Source organism: Apteryx mantelli, chromosome 38, assembly GCF_036417845.1.
Source record: "Apteryx mantelli isolate bAptMan1 chromosome 38, bAptMan1.hap1, whole genome shotgun sequence".
Taxonomy (NCBI): domain Eukaryota; kingdom Metazoa; phylum Chordata; class Aves; order Apterygiformes; family Apterygidae; genus Apteryx; species Apteryx mantelli.
The window spans coordinates 503,278-521,127 of record NC_090015.1 but is presented as its reverse complement, the minus strand read 5'-3'; the positions used below and the strand labels follow the sequence as shown (position 1 = coordinate 521,127).

At 71.0% G+C, this 17,850-nt stretch overlaps 2 protein-coding genes across 9 annotated transcripts; one reads left to right on the top strand and one right to left on the bottom strand.

Moving 5' to 3' along the window:
- Positions 1 to 42: 42 nt before the first annotated feature.
- On the bottom strand, positions 43 to 8,046 carry ATXN2L (ataxin 2 like). Of its 5 annotated transcripts, none has more exons than XM_067314906.1 (22): positions 7,974 to 8,046; positions 5,808 to 5,844; positions 5,652 to 5,708; positions 5,500 to 5,571; positions 5,275 to 5,425; positions 5,067 to 5,191; positions 4,908 to 4,999; positions 4,613 to 4,816; positions 4,364 to 4,527; positions 4,164 to 4,268; positions 3,798 to 4,082; positions 3,646 to 3,713; positions 3,310 to 3,575; positions 3,164 to 3,233; positions 2,940 to 3,086; positions 2,797 to 2,869; positions 2,495 to 2,685; positions 1,731 to 1,860; positions 1,536 to 1,657; positions 1,230 to 1,442; positions 592 to 781; positions 43 to 505 (listed from the first exon to the last, which is right to left on the bottom strand). In XM_067314906.1, exons 3-22 carry the CDS (start codon positions 5,676 to 5,678, stop codon positions 456 to 458), a joined length of 2,745 nt encoding a protein of 914 aa, XP_067171007.1. In that variant the 5' UTR covers positions 5,679 to 5,708; positions 5,808 to 5,844; positions 7,974 to 8,046; the 3' UTR covers positions 43 to 455. The 5 variants fall into 5 exon arrangements, with proteins under 5 accessions (XP_067171007.1, XP_067171006.1, XP_067171010.1 ...); XM_067314905.1 differs by lacking the exon at positions 7,974 to 8,046 and adding an exon at positions 6,838 to 6,878; XM_067314909.1 differs by lacking the exon at positions 7,974 to 8,046 and adding an exon at positions 6,838 to 6,878 and having other exon boundaries at positions 592 to 691.
- Positions 8,047 to 8,184: 138 nt separating this feature from the next.
- Positions 8,185 to 17,794, top strand: SH2B1 (SH2B adaptor protein 1). 4 transcript variants are annotated; one of them, XR_010886764.1, is made up of 11 exons: positions 9,080 to 9,566; positions 9,720 to 10,651; positions 10,822 to 10,923; positions 11,042 to 11,133; positions 11,326 to 11,432; positions 11,507 to 11,713; positions 12,041 to 12,258; positions 12,336 to 12,507; positions 13,654 to 13,750; positions 13,962 to 17,520; positions 17,578 to 17,794. XR_010886764.1 is itself a non-coding variant. In XM_067314914.1 (10 exons), the coding sequence occupies exons 2-10, from the start codon at positions 9,803 to 9,805 to the stop codon at positions 13,978 to 13,980; spliced, it is 1,863 nt and encodes a 620-aa protein (XP_067171015.1). In that variant the 5' UTR covers positions 8,185 to 8,261; positions 9,720 to 9,802; the 3' UTR covers positions 13,981 to 17,794. The 4 variants fall into 4 exon arrangements, 3 of the variants coding, with proteins under 3 accessions (XP_067171015.1, XP_067171016.1, XP_067171014.1); XM_067314914.1 differs by lacking the exon at positions 9,080 to 9,566 and adding an exon at positions 8,185 to 8,261 and having other exon boundaries at positions 13,962 to 17,794; XM_067314915.1 differs by lacking the exon at positions 9,080 to 9,566 and adding an exon at positions 8,521 to 8,581 and having other exon boundaries at positions 13,962 to 17,794.
- Positions 17,795 to 17,850: the final 56 nt, after the last annotated feature.

Here is a 17,850-nt window from a genome sequence, read left to right as displayed (position 1 = left end):
GGATGGGCTCGCGGCGCCCCACACACGCACCCCAGCCCTGGCTGAAGTTAGTTTAAGATTTTATTTTTTTTTTAATTTTTAAATATTTTTTTTAACGTAATAAAAAGTCCGAGTGTGGCGTCGCGGCGGCTCCTTTGTTCGAGTTAACGGGGGAGGGAGGGGGGAAGCGGAGACCGGAAAAAAAACCCTCTGCTTTAGCGGCCCGATTCTCGCTTTGGGTTGGGTGTCCTTTTGCTTGTTTGTCGCCTTTTCTTTTTTTTTCCCTCAGTTATAAATAATAGAAAATAAAACTTTGGGGTCTCCAGGAGGGGGAGGGGGAGGGAGGGGCGGAGCAGCTGCCGCCTTCTCCCTCCCCCCCCGCGCCTCCCCCCCCCAAACGAACGCAAAGAAAAAGGTGCTTGGTCGAGCCGGCGGGGCCGGGCCGGGGCCGGGTCAGGCGGCCGTCGGGGTGGGCGTCAGTTCCCCGGGGGGTGGAAGGGGAGCTGCTGGGATGGGTGAGACTGGACTGCGAGGAGAGGAGGCGGTGGGTGAGCGCGGGGCGCTGGGGGGGGCTCCCCGCTGCGCCCCCCCCCCGCCTGCCCCCCGACTCACCTTGGTGGTGCCCGATGTAGGTGTAGGGCGAGGGGGTGGAGGCTGAGAGGGCCGGCACCCCGCTCTGGGGCACCCCGCCCTGGGGGGGCCCCCCGTGGCTCTGTGGGGGGTGGAGCAGCATCACCTGGGGCGGGTGGGGGGCCCCGGGGTGGGGGGGCGGCGCCGCCGGGAGCCCCGTCTGCACGTGGGCCTGCGGGAAGGGGGGGGGGCGACGCGGGGCCACGGCCCCCCGTTACCATTGTATTACTGTCACCCGCCGCACACCGTGTCCCCCGTTACCATCCTATCCGTTTCCTGTCGTGTGCTGAGTCCCCCCCGTTACCCGTCGCGCACTGTGTCCCTGTTTACCCATCACCTGTTACCCGTCACGTGCCGCGTTTCCCCCGTTACCATCGCATCCCTGTCACCTATCACATCCATTACCTGTTGCATCCCTGTTCCTTGTTGAGTTCCCTCTGTTACCCATCGCGTCCCCATCACCCCTTGCATCCTCGTTACCTGTTGCGTTCCCGTTACCTGCTGTGCGCCGCGTCCACCACCCGTTGCGTCCCCCCGTTACTGCCCTGCGCCCTGCTACCCGTAGCGTGCCGAGCCCCCCCTCACCCGTCGCGTCCCCCCGTCCCCGCCGCGCCGCCCACCTGGGTGACGTGGGCCATGTTGGAGTAGCCGTGCTGCAGCTGCTGGTGCGCGTGGATGGCGTAGACGGCGGCCTGCTGGGGGAAGCTGCTCTGGGGCGACTGGGCGCCGGGCCCGGGCGTGATGGAGGGCGGCGTGGCCGTCAGCGTGGCCGCGTGGTAGAGGCTCTGCTGCTGCTGGGCCCCCCCCAGGTGCGGGGGCTGCCCGGCTTGGTGCTGCCGGCGGCGGGGGGGCGCAGGCGGAGCCGTCAGCGGCACCGCCGGCCCCGATCCCCCCCCTCGTCCCGCCCCAGGCCCCCCCTGTGGTACCTGCACGGGGCTGGGGGCGGCATGCTGCGCCGGCTGCTGGCTCCCCGTCGGTGTGGTGGCGGGCTGGGGCTGGTGCGGGTGCAGCGGGGCGGCATGGTGGGGGTACGACTGGTGCACGGTGGCTGCGGGGAGGCGCCGTCAGCTGCGGGGAGGGCGCGGGGATGGGGATGGCGCGGGGACAGGGACGGGACTCACCGTAGAGCGTCTGGGGCGCGGGCTGCTCGGCTGGGGGGTACTGGGGGGCGGAGGAGGAGACGATGGCCTGGGGGTGGCTGCCCGATGCCATCATCCGGGGGTTGCTCTGGAGCATCGGGGCGAAGACCGGCTGCGGGGGGAGAGGGAGCACGCTGGGCCGGGGGTGCGCGGCCCCAGCCAGGTGTAGCATGTCCTCCCTCCTGGCTGGCTATACCATGTCCCTCTTTTGTCAAAGTGCATCTTTGGTTGTATCGTGTCATCTATGTCTACCATATTCTTCCCCATTCCTGCGCTCCTTGTTAGTCCTTATTGCATGGTCTCTATCTGACTGTATCACAATTCCTTTTGGCTGACTGTACCATGTTCCTGCTCATCCAACTGTGTTGCCTCTACATAACTCTGATTTAGTTTTAGTGTTGTTTTCTTCACCTGACACCCTGCAACCGCCTGTAGCACCTCACTGCACCTGGCTGTACTGCACCCATCTCACCTGCCTGTAACCTTGTCTGGTTGTATCGCCCAGATCCAGCTACAGCTCATCCAGATACAGTGCTGAGTCACCTCTCTCCTGCCTGTATTGCACTGCTCTGCTTGCCTGTATCGCGTTCTGTTAATGATGCACTTGGTTGTACTACACGCTGTTGTCTGTATCACCCCCTACCAGAGTGTCTCTTGCCTACCTGTCTCACGCATCCATGCACCCTTGTTTGTCTCCCCTCCCCTTCCCGTCTGGCTGTAGCGCCTCCCCCCTTGTCTGCCTGTACCTGCGAGGGGTAGTGGGCCATGGGCTGCATCATGGCGGGCTGCCCTGTGAACTGCTGGGGGTTGTAGGAGATGTAAGAGGAGTAGGGGGTGGCCGCCACCAGCGGAGGCCCCGCCGCCGCTGCTGCCTGCATGATGGGGGGCGCCGATGCCGGCTGGTGCTGGTCTGAGCGCTGCGGGGGGAGCGACCCTGCTGGGGGGGGGACATGCAGACGAAGGCTGAGGGTGGCCCTGGGCCAGCCCCGCGGCGAGGTGGGGGGCACAGGGCTGGCCCCGTGGCAAGGTGGGGGCAGCGTGCACTCACCTTTAGCCCCCCGGTACTTTCCCTGTTGGCCGGGCACCGAGTTGGAGACGGGGTAGGGGTACATCTGGGGCGCCTGCGGGGAGGGAGAGGTTAGGGGGCAGCTCGGCCCCCCAGGCCCCCCCCGGCCCCCCGGCACGGCTCACCTGCACGGCGGGGCTCATGTGGATCTGAGGTATGTAGGAGATGTACTGGGGGCTGTACATGCCGCTCTGCCCAGCGGCAAGCACCGGGATGGAGGGTGTGGAGTGGGTGCGCGGCCCCGGGGACGTGGGCGTGCTGGCGGCCTTGTTCTGCGGGGGGAAGAGCGTGGGGTCAGCGGGGCCCCCGCTGCCCCCCCGGGCCCCCCTGCCACCACCCTGCCGCTCACCACCGCCAGCAGCGTCTTGGAGGGGTTGAACTCCTTGGCGTTGGGGTTCAGGGTCGACTTCTTCACCTGCCTGGAATGGGGGGGGGGGGGAGCAGTGAGCCGCGGCCCCAGGCGCCCCCCCCACGCTGCCCCCCCCCGGCACTCACTCCGAGACGGGGCCCTCCTCCTTGTCGTCGCCCTCGCCCTTGCCCGGGGGGGTCCCCGGGGGCCGCTCGGGGCCGCCCTCGCCCCCCTTCTCCTCCTTCCCGCCGTCCGGCGGCGGCTCCGGGGCGCCCTTGGAGCCGGCACCCTCCTCGGGGGCCTTGGCGCCCGCCGCCTCGGGGCCCTTCTCCTTCCCTTTGCCCTCGGGGGGCTCCTTGGCCCGAGGCGGGAAGGGCTCCAGGGCAGCATCCGGGGCGCTGCTGGACTGCAGCTGCGGGTGGAAGGGAAGTGAGCGCCCCGCGGCCGCCCCACAGCCACCCCACGGTGCCCCACGGCCTCACCTTGAACTGGGCGCCGAACTTGCGCAGCTCCTCCAGCTGACTGCGCTGCTGCTCCGTCTGCAGCCCAGCTGCGTGCAGGGGAAAGCGGGGTGAGGCTGGGGCCGCCCCAGACCTGCCCCCTCCCCGGCACGGCACGGCACGGCACTGCTCACCTTTACCGGGTGCCTTGGGGGGCTCCGGGGGCCCCGGGGCCTCCAGGGCCCGGCCGGTGTCCTTGGCCGCCGGCGCCTCTTTGGCGGGGGGCACGAAGGGGGGGGCGCTGCGGTCCTTGCCGTCGGCCGGGGGGGCCACGGCTTTCGGGGACGGCGGGTTGGGGGGCGCCGTGGGCTCCAGCGCCGTCCGCGCCTCCCCTGGGGGGGTGGCCGCCGGCGGGTCCTGGGGGGAGGCCGGGGCAGGCACGGCCGCCTTGGGGGAGCGCGGCGGATACATGCGCCCTGCTGCCGGCAGAGAGGCGGCAGTGAGGGGGGGGCTGGCAGCCGCCCCCCACTGCTGCCCCCCCACTGCCGGCCCTTCCCCACCTGCCGGCGGCACCGGGGAGGCCTCAGCAGCGCGCCCGCCCGGAGACGATGCCGTTTTGGCCCCCCGGATGGGGCGCTGCGACTTCGGAGACATGCGAGACGGCCCTGGGGGGGGGGGGGGGAAAGACGTGCGGGGGGGTGAGGAGGGGGTGGCCGAGCCCCCCACCCACCCCGGCGCTGGCCCCCGGCCCCGCTCTCACCTCCGTTGATGCCACGCTGCTCCGGGCCGGGGTCGGCGTGGTGGGGGGCGCCGCGGGGCGGGAGGGAGCCCACCCCGGGCCGCCCGCCGCGGGAGGAGCCGCAGCGGACGCCGCCGCGCGACCCGTCCCGCACGCGCTGCGGCAGTGGGTTGTACTTGCTCTCCCTGCGGGCAGAGCCAGGGGGGTTACGCGGGGCTGGGGGGGCGCCGGCAGGGACAGGGATGTGGACGTGACCGCGGTGGCGCCGACCTGGCGGCGGCCAGGCTGGGGCTGTCGCGGCCCGAGCCCTGGCGCTGCACCGAGCTGTGCTTCTCCTCCTCCGTGCGCCCGTCGTCGTTCTCCATGGCGATGCGCAGCCGGTACTGGGGGCTCGACTCGATCTCCCGCGCCAGCTGGGCCGCCCGCGCCTCCCGCTGCCGGAACTCCTCCGAGTTGTCCTTCTCCAGGGGCACCCTGCGGGGAGCCGCGCAGTGTCAGCGGGGCGGGGGCTCCCGGCGGCGGCAGTGGGGGTCCCGCCGTCCCTCGCCCTCCCCAGCGCGCTCACGTGTAGGAGGCGAGGCTGCTGTCGTAGGTGGTCTTCACTCCGTAGGTCTCCTCATTGAACTTGAACATCTCGTTGGGGTCCCACCCGTTGGACTGCGGGAGAAGAGGGCTCAGCGGCCACCCCGTGCTGCCCATCCCCGTCCCCATCCCCGTCCCTCACCATGTCCGAATCCAGGTCGTAGTCGTCGCTGTTGCTGTCGCCGCCCTCCCAGCGCTGCAGCACCTTTTCCTTGTGCTCTCCGTTCACCTTCGAGTTCATGGCGATGGCCGAGTCGGTGAATTTATCTGCGGTGGGGCACCGGGGGGGTACAGTGAGGCCCGGCCCTCGCCAGCGGCCCCCGCGGCCCGGCCACCCCCCACCCCGGCACCTTTCGTGGCGTAGTTGAAGTCCACATTGCGGAAGTGCACCAGCATGACGTCGGCGGGCTTGAAGACCATGGTGTCCACGATGTCCTCGCGTTTGGGGCCGGAGGGCTGCTCGGGGTTCCGCCGGTGCACGGCGTCCACCGCCAGCTCGAACTGCGGGCAGGCGGGCGTCACGGCGGGGCCGTTGCCGCTGCCCCGCAGCCGCTGCCGCCGCTGCCCACGCTCACCTTTGAGCTCAGTGTCTTGAAGATGCCCTCGAAGGTGCTGCCGTTCTTCACCTTGATGTCGCAGGTGGAGCCCTGGGCGAGAGGGGAAGGCGATGGGGGCCCAGCCCCGCCGCCCCCCTGGCCCAGCCCCGCCGCCCGCCCCGCCGACTCACCACCACAGCTGTAAGGAAGTGCAGCATGCGGGAGTTGTTGTAGACGCCCTCGAAGACCTGCGGGGAGCGGAAAGGGACCCCCCCAAATCAGCCGCGGGCCAGCCGTGATGTCTCAGAGCCCTCCCCCGCGCCGCCCCCTGCTCGCCGCTCACTTACCGGCACCTGCAGGGGCCCCTTCCCCGTGCTCTGGCCCCTGAAACACAAGCAAGGGCTTGGCCGGGCCTCAGGGCACCGGCAGAGCCCGGACACCTGGGCCCCCTGGCTCAGGGGGCAGCGGAGGGCACGAAGAACCCTTGCTGGGGGGGGGGGGGGGGGCGGCCCTGCCCTGCACAAAGGGGCCCTTGTGGGGGTCCCCAAAGCGGGACCCCTCGGCCGCCCAGGACTCACGCGCGGGAGATGGTGCTCCCCACTGATTGCTGCGGGATGGCCCGGACGCCTGGGTCCCCGGACACTGCCGAGCAGGGGGGCTGGACCCAGACGCCTGGGTTCCAGATCCCACTGATGGGGAGGGCCTGGACACCTTGGTCCCTGCTGATGGGGGGGGCCCGGACATCTGGGTTCCTGGTCTCCACTGACAGGGGGGCCCCAGACACCTGGGTCCCAGTGATGGGGGGGGACAGGTCCTGGACACCTGGGTCCCAGTGACTGGGGGGGGGCAGACCCTGGACACCTGGGTCCCAATGATGGGGGGGGACAGGTCCTGGACACCTGGGTCCCAGTGACTGGGGGGGGGACAGGCCCTGGACACCTGGGTTCCAGTGACTGGGGGGGGGAACAGGCCCTGGACACCTGGGTCCCTGGTCCCCACTGATGAGAGGTGGACACCTGTGTCCCACTCGTGGGGGGGGGGAGACACCGGTGTCCCCTCTGAGCTGAGAGATCCCTGCTGACGATGCCACCCGGACACCTGGGCCCCGCCGGGGAGGCAGGGACGCCCCTTCCCCTGCCCGTGGGGCAGCCATGACCGCCCGGACACCTGGGTCCCTCCAGCCCCATGGGGGGAGGCGGGGGGGGGGGTCCACCCCCCACGTGCCCCTTCCCCCCCGCCCTGATTGGCCGCGCCGCCGGCCAATCAGCGCCAGGCTCCCTCCTTTTCCTCCTCCCCACCACCACGCGCACCCCCCCCCGCGCGGGGCCGGGACCCCCCCGCCCCCCCGGTCCCGTCCCGGCAGGACCCGGATGTTACCTGGTGCCACCGCTTCCTCCGGGGCCTCCCCCCCCTCCCGCGCCGCCGGGGGCCGCGGCTGCCGGGGCCGCGCGGGCCGCGCCGCCGCCGGGGCTGAGGCTGCCGTTGGGGCTGGCGGCGGGGGGCGGCGGCGGCGGCGGGGCCTTGCGGGCGGCGGGCGGCGCCGCGGCGGCGGCGGCGGGGGGCTGCGGGGGCAGCGGCTGCGGCTGCTTCAACATGGCGGCGGCGGCGGGGCCCGGCGGCGCGCGGGGCGGCCCCCCCGCCCGGGGGCGCGCGCGGGGCGGCGGGCAGCGGGCGGCGGCGGCGGCGCGCGCGGAGCCGGGCGCGGCGGAGCCGACGGGGGCGGGCGGCGGCGGCGGCGGGGGGGGGGGGGCCGGGGCGCCGGCGGCCGCAGCGCGCGCCTCCCCTCGCGCCCTGTGTCCCTCCGCACAATGGGCGGGGAGACACCGCGCATGCGCCGCGCCGGCTTTTTCTCCCCCCCTTTTCTCCTCTTTTCGCCCCCCCTTCGCTTTTCCCCCGCGCCTCACGTGACCTCCGGGGCGGGCGGAGGAAACGATCCTTCCCCCCCTGCCCCAGCACCGGCTTCGCTTCACGCGTTTTTCCTCCGCCGGCAGAAAATAGTCCCGTCGCGCATGCGCGCCGCGGCCACAAAGGGCGCCGCTCCCCCCCGCTCCGGCCGCGCGCTGCGCATGCGCGGCGGACGCTGCGCGCTTCACCCCCCCCCGCCGGCGGCCGCGCGTGCGCGCGCCGAGGGGGCGGGGCCGTGCGCAGCGGAGCGCATGCGCCGTGCGTCGCCTCGCCTCGCGGCCGGCCGCGGGTGGGGGGGCGGCGGGGCACGTGAGGACACGGGCGCAGCCGGCAGGATCCCTCCGCCGGCCGAATCACCGCGGGGGGGGGGAACGAGTCCCGGCTCTCGCCTCAGCCACGCACCCCTCTCTTCCCTCCCCCCCGCACCGGGCCGCCCAGCACCGCCACCGGCGCGGGGACCCGCCACCCCGCCGGGGGACTGTCGCGCCTCAGGTACCGGCGGGAACGGGTGTGTGTGTCCCCCCCGGCGCGGTAACGGGGGTCTCCATGGCGACACCCAGCACTGGGGGGCGCTCTGGCCCCGCCCGCCGCTAAGCGTTATAGTTTACGTTTCATGCAGGGTGACGCTCTAGTCCTCCACGAGCTGGCTCTATGGTGTTTATGTTAGTGCGGAGGTGCTCTCTAGCCTCGCCTCTCTATGGTCGCACCGAGCGGCTGAGACAGTCTAGGCGTGGAAGAAGAAGAACTGGCTCTCTATGGCTCTCTTGGGGCCCGGTGGTTGCCTCCGTCTTCTCAGCTTTATGGTTCTCATAGAGCCACTCTAGTTACACTCAGGCTTCTGCTCTATGACCAGCGGCAGAAAGAGGCGCTGCTTTCCCGCGCGGCCCGTCTCTATGGTGAGCAGTTGGAAGCGTTCTGGTCTCTCTTGCCCTCGCTGTGCTCCGGCGAAGGGGGGCGCTCTGCACCGACTTGCTCCATCTCAATGCTCCCGGGCCGCGTGCTCTGGTCGGTGCCGCCCCCTCTCTATGGTCACTTGGGGGCGCTCTGACCCGTCCCCCCCCCCGGCGCTCCCTCGGGAGGCGGAAGCGGAAGAGCGGCGAGCCCCGGAAGTGGAAGCCGCGGGGGGGGCTGGGTCAGGCCGCCCCCGCCCCTCCCCCCCGCCCCGTTCGCACTCGGGACCAGCGACGCGGAGCCGGGGCGGGGCGGGGCCGCCATGGTCAGCGCTGGGGCCGGGGGAGGGCGCCGGGGGCCGGGCAGGGGCCCCGGGGGGCGGGGCCGGGGGGTCCCACACGGCCCGGGGGGTCCCGCGGGACGGGGGGGAGTCGGGGGAACGGGGCCGAGGGGGCCGGGGGCGGCCCTGCGGGGTCCCGGAGGGGTCTGTGGGGCAGGTCTGGGGGCTCCGGGGGGTCTGGGACGGCCCTGTGGGGTCCCGGAGGGGAGAGGAGGGGTCTGTGGGGCAGGTCTGGGGGCTCTGGGGGGTCTGGGACAGCCCTGTGGGGTTCTGGAGGGGAGAGGAGGGGTCTGTGGGGCCTTCCAGGAGTTCTGGCGGTCAGGGATGGCTCTGTGGAGTCCTGGATGGAGAAAGAGGGTGCTGGGGGGCAGAGCCAGGGACTTTGGGGGGTCAGGGATGGTCCTGTGTGGTTCTGGAGGGGTCTGAGAGGCAGATCTTGGGGCTCTGGGGGGTCAGGGATGGTTCTGTGGGGTCCCAGAAAGAGATGGAGAAATCTGGGGGCGGGTCCAGGAGCTCTGAGAGACCAGGAACATCTGTGTGGAGTCCCAGAGGAGTCTGGGGGGCAGATCTGGGAGCTCCAGGGGGTCTGGGATGACCTTGTAGGGTCCTGGATGGAGCATGAGGGTTCTAGGGAGCAGATCCAGGAACTTTGAGGGGCAAGAATGGCCCTGTGGGGTCCCAGTGGGAGGAGGAGTGCTCTGGGGAGCAGATCTGGAAGCTTTGGGGAGGTCCCAGGTGGAGAATGAGGGGTCTGTGGGGCAGATTTGAGGGCTCTGGGGGGTCAGGGACAGCCCTGTGTGGTCACAGAGGGGCCTGGGGAGTAGATCTGAGGGCTCTCGGGCTTAAGGGATGTCCTTGTGGGGTCCTGGATGGAGAATGAGGGCTCTGGAGGGCAGATCCAGGACTTTGGGGGCCAGGGACGACCCCGTGGGGTCCCTGCGGGAGCAGGACCGCCGTAGTGGGGCAGACGGTGGGTCTTGCACGGTCCTGGGGCGTTCAGGGGAGCCCCGAGGGGTCCTGGGGATGCAGGGAGCGGACGTGCGGCTCCTGGGGTGAGGAGGAGGCTCTGGGGTCCCTGCCACCCCCCGGCCGCCCCCCGACTGCCTCCTCTGCACCCCCGCAGGTGAGGACGAGTGCGGCCGCCGGGGCAGCAGCGGGGTCCGCAGCGCCTCAGGGGCGCCCGGGCCCCCCGGGGCCGCCGGCGGCATGAACGGCAGCGCGGGGGGCGGCGGGGCGACGCCGCCACCGCCAGCGCCGCCACCGGGCTGGCGGGACTTCTGCGAGGCCCACGCGCGCGCTGCCGCCCGCGACTTCGCCCGCCGCTTCCGGGCCTTCGTCAGTGACAACCCCCAGTTTGGGGCGCCGGGGGCCGAAGCCGCCTTCTCGCGCCGCTTCGCCGAGCACTTCGTGGAGCACTTCGAGGCCGAGGTGACGCGGGCCTGCGGCGGGGACGCCTCCCCGCCCCGCTGCGCCATCGCCCCCTTCACGGGCGCCCTCCGCCCCCGGGACGCCTCCGAGACCTGCAGCGAGTCGTCGGCGGCCTCGCCGCTGGAGCCCGCCGCCCCGGGGCTGCCGGGGGGCCAGTCGCGCAGCTCCGAGGACGTCGCCGCCGCCGCCGCTGCTGCCACCGCCGGCTCCAAGACCAAGCTGCGCAAGCGCTTCTCCCTCCGCAGCGTGGGCCGCAGCGTCCGCGGCATGCTGCAGTGGCGTGGCGTCGCCGAGCCGTCCGCCGCTGGCCACGAGCCGCCCGCTGCCGGGGCCAACACCAACTCCAACTCGTCCGGGGGTGCCGGCGAGGGGGCTCCGGCCGCCGCCGCCGGCGAGCGCTGGGCCCAGCGCTTCGAGCGCCTGCGCCTGGGCCGGGCCCCCGGCGCCCGGGCCGAGCCCTGCAGCGTCCGGCGCGAGGGGGTGCTCAACTTCATCGTGGCGGACGACGGGGGGCCCGGGGCGGGCGTGGGGGGCCGGGCCCGCTGGCAGCGGTGCCGCCTGCTGCTCCGGAAGGCCGGGAAGGGCGACGGGGACGGCTACGCCCTGGAGTTTTACGTCCCGCCGAAGGTGGGCTCGGAAGGGGGGCCTGCTCCCAAGGTCTCCGAGCGAGGCGCGGGGAAGGGGGACTGGGAGCCTCTGGGGACGCATTTTTGGGGAGGAACTGGAGCCCCCCACCCCACCCGCGAGGGGCTGGGGGTCGCCGTCCCCGTCACCTCATCTCCATCCCCCCCCCGCAGGCCACCAAGGCGCGCGTGAGCATCCTGTGCTCGGCGGTGACGGCCGTGCGCACCACCACGCCGCTGGAGATGCCCGACAAGGAGAACACGTTCGTCCTGAAGGTGCTGGGATGGGGAACGGGGGCGAGGCGGGGGGGATCTGCTCCGGCGGGCGCTGACACCTTTTCTCTTCCTCCCCCTCCTCCTCCTCCTCCTCCTCCTCCTCCTCGCGTGCCAGCAGATGGAGAACTCGCTCGAGTACATCCTGGAGACGGTCGACTCGCTGCAGATGAAGTCGTGGCTGGCCGACATCCAGGACTGCATGAGCCCGGGGTGAGCCTTGCGCGCTCGCGCTCCCCGGCTGCCCCGGGACCTCCCGGGCCTCCCGCTCCCGCGGGCGCCTTCCTCCCGGGTCCGCCCTGTCCGTGGGCCCCTCTCCCGCCGCTTCCCCTCCACGGCGGCAGGGTGTTCCCCGTGCTGGGGGCACAGGACAGGGCCACCAGCGCTTGTCCCCGTGTGCCGCAGGGAGGAGGCGGAGAGCCCAGTGGCGCCGTGCCTCAACCACTCGGAGAGCGTGCCCAGCCGGGAGCTGCCCCTGCTGCCCGGCGAGAGCAGCGAGCACCTGGCGCAGGGTGAGTCCCGGCGCCCCGCGCCCCGGCCCCCGGCGCCCCCAGGCCGGCCCTGACGGCCTCCCCGCCACCCCCAGGCGCCTACGGCGGCCTCTCCGAGCGCCCCTCGGCCTCCGTGTCGCCCAGCTCCGTCTCCATCGCCGCCTCCCACTTTGACTCCATGGAGATGCTGCCCCCGGAGCTGCCCCCACGGATCCCCATCGAGGAGGCGGCTGAGCGGCTCCAGGCCCCCTTCCCCCCCGGGCTGCTGCACACCCCCTTCCCCGACACCCCCGACGGAGCAGGTATGGGCCCGGGGGCGCAGGGCATCGCTCAGCCCCCAGGGCTGGACGGCGCCAGCCCTGTGCATCTCCGGCCACCCGGGGTGTGCGGAGACGTCTCCGTCCCGGCCCTGGGGCTCTCCGGAGTGGGTTTGGGGTCTCATCCCTGGTGCTGGGGCTGTGCAGGGCGGGTTTGGGGTCTCCGTCCTGGTCCTGGGGCTCTCTGGGGCGGGTTTGGGGTCTCAGCCGTGGTGCTGGGGCTCTCCAGGCTGCAGCCGGGTCTCTCCAGGGAGCATTAAAGGCTCCCTCTTTCCACTCCGGTCTCTCTGATGCTCTCCGTGCCCTCGGCAGGGTCCTTCCTTTTCCAGGCAGAGGCGGAGGCGGGCGAGGGGGACCCCGAGCACCCGCTCTCCGAGTACCCCTGGTTTCACGGCACCCTCTCACGGCTGAAGGCGGCCCAGCTGGTGCTGGCGGGGGGCACCAGCAGCCACGGCGTCTTCCTGGTGCGGCAGAGCGAGACGCGCCGGGGAGAGTACGTCCTCACCTTCAACTTCCAGGGCAAGGCCAAGGTGAGGCAGCCGGGGGGCGGCTGGGGGGCCGGGGCCGCCGCCGGGGCTGACGTCTCCTCCGTCCCCTCCGTCCCCAGCACCTGCGGCTCTCGCTCAACGAGGACGCCCAGTGCCGCGTGCAGCACCTCTGGTTCCAGACCATCTTCGACATGCTGGAGCACTTCCGGGTGCACCCCATTCCTCTGGAGTCGGGTGGCTCCAGCGACGTCACCCTCGTCAGCTACGTCGTGGCGTCCCAGCGGCTGCACGGTGAGGGCGCGCGGGGCTACCGGCTCGCTCCATCTCCTTGCCGGGGCCACCGGCTCACTCCGTCCCTGCTCTGGGGCCGCCGGCTTGCTCCATCCCTGCTGCAGGGGCTCACGGGCCCTCAGCCCCGGCTTCCTCTCGCTGCTCTGGGAGCTCTTTCCTGGCTTTTCCCTGGGGTTGGTCCGACTGTTCCCTTCTCACGTGTCCGTGTCTGGCTGTTCCTTGTCTACGTGTGCGTGTCCGTGCCTGGTTATTCCCATTGCGTGTGTGTGTTTGGCTGCTCCTTTTCCATGTGCGTGTCGAGCCCTTTTCTTTTTGCACGCGTGTATGTGCGCGTCTGCCTGTTCCCCTCTCTTTTCATGTGTGTTCGACTGTTTTCTTCTCTGCGTGTGTACCTGTGTTTAGTTGTTTTGTTTTTCTCCTTATGTGTATTTAACCGTTTTTGGGGGGATGCGTGTGTTTGTGTCCAACTGTGTTCTGCACACACTTGGTTGCGTATAGCTGGTTCCTCTCCATCTGTGCGCGCCTGGCTGTTCCCTCTCCATGCGTGCACATCCATCTCCACTGCTCTCCTCTCCGTGTGTGTGTCCGTGTCCGGCTGTTCCCCCCCAGTGAATGTGTGCATCCGGTTGCTCTCCTGTCTGAGTGTGGCTCTGGCTGCTCGCAACTCCCGCATGCGTCCGTGTCCAGCTGTTCCCCTCCCCGAGGCGTGCTTGTGTCCGTGTCTCTTTCCAGCTCAATGCATAAGGGTCTTTGGCTGGTTTTCCCACTGTGTGTGTGCCCGTTTCCAGGCGTTTTTCTTTCTAAGTGTGCGTGCCCGTGTCAAGCTGTTCCTTCCTGTTTTCTGTCTAGCTGTTCCACGTTGGTGTGCCTGTGTCTGCCTGTTTCCTTTCCGCATGTGTATATCCAGGACTGTGTCTGCCTGTATTCCTTGTGTGTGCGCCTGTGCGTAGCTGTGTCTGCCTGTTCCGCCAGTGTGCGTGCCTCCCTCCCCGTAGCGCTCCCATCTGCCTGCCTGCCTTCCTCCTGGGAGCCAGCCCTGCCGCTCCGGCCCTCGTCCCCTCTGTGTGTCCCCGTGTCCCCCCCCGTGTCCCGTCTCTCACGGGCGTCTCTGTCTCCCGTCCCCCCGCTCCCGCGCCCTCCCTGCAGGCAGGGACAGGTCCGGGAGCCGCGCGGCCGCCTGTGAGCCCAGCCCTCGCAGCCCCGACTCGCCCGGGCTCATCTCCATCGGCACGAGTGACTGTTTGTAAGTGTGACCGGGGGGGGCCCCGGCGTGCCTGAGAGCATCACACCCCCCATCGTGCCCTCCCGCGTCCCCCCCGGCTGGCGGCGGGCGGCGGGAGGGGGACGGCGGCGGCCGCGGGGCGCCGGCGGCCACAGGGATGTCCCTGGGGGTCCCGCGGCTCCGGCTGACGTCCGTCCGTCCGTCCCCCCCCTTCCCATCCGTTTCTCCGCAGAGCCGAGCACGTCCCGTAGCGTGCCGCCCCCCGCTCCGCCGCCCCCGCCGCCGCCGCGGGGGCCCCCGGCACCCCTGGACGCTGGAGGCCCTGCCCCGTCTCTGGACACCCCCGGCGAGGAGGAAGAGGAGGAGGAAGAGGAGGAGGAAGCGTCTGACGGCGACCGGGGGGAGCCTCGGGCCAGAGGCCCCCACGCCGAGGAGCCCGACGGGGGACCGGGACGTGCTCGGGCCGTCAGCAACCAGTACTCTTTCGTCTGAGCCCCCTCGGCTCCCCCTGCCCTTCACGGACCTCGTTTCTACCCCCTTTACCCCTTTTTGCCCCAGGGACCCCCCGCCGCGGTACCGCCTCTGCAGGCCCCCAGGTACGTTACAGTCCCCCCCAGACACTACAGGGCACAGGGGCTGCCCCGGGGGGGTAGAAATGGCTCCTGTGCCCCGTCTCCGGCCCCCCCTGAGGTTTATTTTTCTACCGGGGGCGGTTTTGCCCCCACCCCTGGGGGTGGGTTTTGCCCCCCCCCCGCCCCCCTCTGGGGCCAGTCGACAGCCGCGTCCCGTTCCCCTTTCCCGTTTCGGGTCGGTTTGTACAGAAACCGCGGGCGCCTTTTAAAAGAAAAGCAGAAAACCGGAGCCGTTGGCCTCGTCTGGGGGTGGGGGGGGTGCAGGGCCGGCACCGGCCCCGGTTCTCCCGGGGCAGATGGGGGGCTGCCCCTTATCCTAGGCAGGGGGGCCAGACCCCACCGTCTCCGTGTGGGGCCGCACTGGGGAGACCTGGGCAGCTTGGGCAGCTCACGGGGGGCTTGGAGGGCACTGGGGGTCCCAGGGACAGATTTGAGGGTCCCTAGTGCAGGTCTGGGGGTCTCTGGGGTGATTTCTGGGTCCACGTCTCAATTTAGAGAGTCCCCAGAGCAGCTTTGGGGTGCCAGGGGGGCTTTGGGGGTCTTTGGGTTGATTTCAGGGTCCCCATCCCAATTCAGAGGGTCCCCAGAGCAGCTCTGGGGTCCCGGGGGGGGGCTTTGGGGCAGTTTAGGGGTTGCTAGAGGAAGTTTGGGGCCCTATTTCCAGTTTTGGGGGGCTCTAGGGCAGTTGAGTGGTGACTGAAGGCAGTTTTGGGGGTCCCCATTCCACCTGGGTGATCCCTGGGGGGAGCTGGCCCCATTTTGGGGCAGTTTTGGGGATCTGCAGAGCCAATTTGGGATCTCTGGGGCCTTTCTGACGCAGTTAGGGGGGGCTGTGGGGGCAGTTTGGGCTCCCTGGTGCCATTTGGGGGCAGTTTTAGGTGTTTTGGGGGCAGGTTTGCAGCCCCCAAGGCAGTTTTAGGGCAGTTTGGGGCATTTAGGAGGTTTCTGTGGCAGTTCTGGGATCCCTGGAGCAAATTTGGGTCAATTTTGGGGGTCCCTGTCCCAGCTTATGAGTCCTTGGGCAGTTTTGTGGGTCCCCAGGGCAGCTGGGGGATCCTCGGGGCAGGTTTGGGGCAGTTAGAGAGTCTTTGGGGGCCATTTTGAGGTAGTTTTAGGTCAATCTGGGGATCCCTGAGGGCTGGTGTGGGTCAGTTTGGGGGTCCCCATGCTGCTCTGGGCATTTCTGGGGCAGGTTTGGGTCAGTTTGGGGGACTGTGTGGAAGGACTGAGGGGGGTCCCATCCCAATTTTGGGCTGCCCAGGGGCAGGTTTGGGTGTTTGGGGGTCCCTGGGGCAGTTTGGGGGGGCCCGTCCTGTTGGGGGCTCCCCAGGGATGGTTTTGGGGGGCCGCATCCCTTTCCGGGGGGGCCCCAGCAGCTGCCCCGGGGGGTGGAAATCTCGGCGCTTCACTCCTAATCCCGGGGCCCAGCTGTCCCAGCCCGGCCCCCCCGCGGCTATTTTGGGCCCCGGCGCCCGCGGGCCCCTTATAGGGTAAAGCCGAGCGCCCTCCTCCCCCCCTGGCTGGGACCCCCGGACGCCTGGGCCCTCGGCCGGGCTCTGGGCTCGGGGACGGGGGGTTTATACCTGTCGCCTTCCCCCCCCGCCCCAATGCGGCCCCAGGGGGATCCAAGCTGGGCACAGCACGGTGCTGCCCCACGGACGCCGTGGGGCGGCGAGGGGGCCTCGGACCCCTCCTCCTGCACCGTGGGGCAGGATGTGGGTCTGAGCGTGAGGGGGGCTCAGTGTCCCTGTGCCACCTGGCCAGGTGGTGGTGGGGCTATGGGGCTGGAGGACCCCGAGAGCTCCCCCAGGCAAGCTGTGGGGCAGGTTATGGGGCCGTGGGCCCGTGGCGCCCCCAAAGCCTGCCATCCCCCACCCCCAGAACTGTCTGTGGGGCAGTTGGGGGGGTTCCCGGTCACCCAAGTGCCCCCCCAGGACTGGCTATGAGGTGGGGGCCCTCCCATCCACCCCATGGCCAGCTAGGGACTGGCTGGGGATACCCCAGCCTCTCTGGCCCGCTGTGGGGCAGGCTGGGGGGGTCCCTGGCCCGCTATGGGGCCAGTTGGGGGACTTGTGGGGGAGCCTGGTCCCTAGAGCCTGCTGTGGGGCTGGAGAGGGGTCCTCAGACCACTTTGGGGCAGCCTGTGGGGCTGGGGATGTCCTCGGCCCCCTAGCCCTCTGCCAGGCAGGCCAGGGGGCTGGAGGGGTCCCAGGCCGCTATGGGGCAGGCTGTGGGGCCGGGCCAGCCCCCCCCGGCGCTGACTCTGCCAAAGGCCATGGTTGGGGTAACTGGAGCCAGGCGGGAGCAGGTGGGGCTCGAGTTACGGCCAGGAACCCAACACCCCCCGGCCCCCTGCGCCGTGGGGCAGCCCCACGCCCCCCCAGGGCACCCGGGGCCCGGGGGGCAGGGCTGGGCCCCCCGGACACCTGAGTCCCAGCGGGGAGACTCTCGGGGTGTCCGTCGAGCGGAGCGGGACCAGCCCGGACACCTGGGTCCTCCAGGGGGGCAGGGGGTCTGTCAGGCCGCCCGGACGCCTGGGCTCCCTCCCGAGCCGTGGGGGAAGGGGGGGTCCCGCGACCCCGGGCGTGAGGACACGGCCTGCCGGGGCTGTAAGTCAAGCCCTGGAGCCCCCTGGCGGTGGGGCCGCCGTGGGGCTGCCGTGGGGCAGGGGGCGACCCCGCCAGCCCCCCTGGCCCCAGGGGCCGGACACCAAATCCCTGTTTACGCCACAAGTGCGGATCTGGTTTCGGCTCCTGGGGCGGCCCCTCCAGCGGGCCCAGGCGTCCGGGTGCCCCTGCTCCGCCCCGTGGGACCCACTGACCCCTGAAAGGGACCCAGGTGTCCGGGTGCTGCCCCATGGGCCCCTCTGACCTTCGAGAGGGACCCAGGCGTCCAGGTGTCCCCGCTCTGCCCCCGTGGACCCCTCTGACCCCGAGAGGGACCCAGGCGTCCGGGTGCTGCCCTGTGGACCCCTCTGACCCCGAGAGGGACCCAGGCGTCCGGGCGTCCTCACTCTGCCCCGTGGACCCTTCTGACCCCGAGAGGGACCCAGGCGTCCAGGTGTCCCCGCTCTGCCCCCGTGGACCCCTCTGACCCCGAGAGGGACCCAGGCGTCCGGGTGCTGCCCTGTGGACCCCTCTGACCCTGAGAGGGACCCAGGCGTCCGGGCGTCCTCACTCTGCCCCGTGGACCCCTCTGACCCTGAGAGGGACCCAGGCGTCCGGGCGCTCCCCGTGGGCTTCCCGGCCCCCCAGGTGTCCGTGGGGTGGACCGCTCTGCCCCCCAGCGCGGCCACCCCCGCTCCGCCCCGCGGGCAGCGCAGCCCCCCCGGGGGGACCCCCGCGTCCGGGCGAGGGTCTGCCCCACGGCGCCCAAGTCCCGCCTGTCCGTCAGGGCCAGAAATAACCGGGGGGCGGGTGGCGGGGGGGCGATGAGTGACGCCGGGGGCTGCGGCGGCCCCGGGCGGGGGGCGGCCGTGCCAGCGCCGGC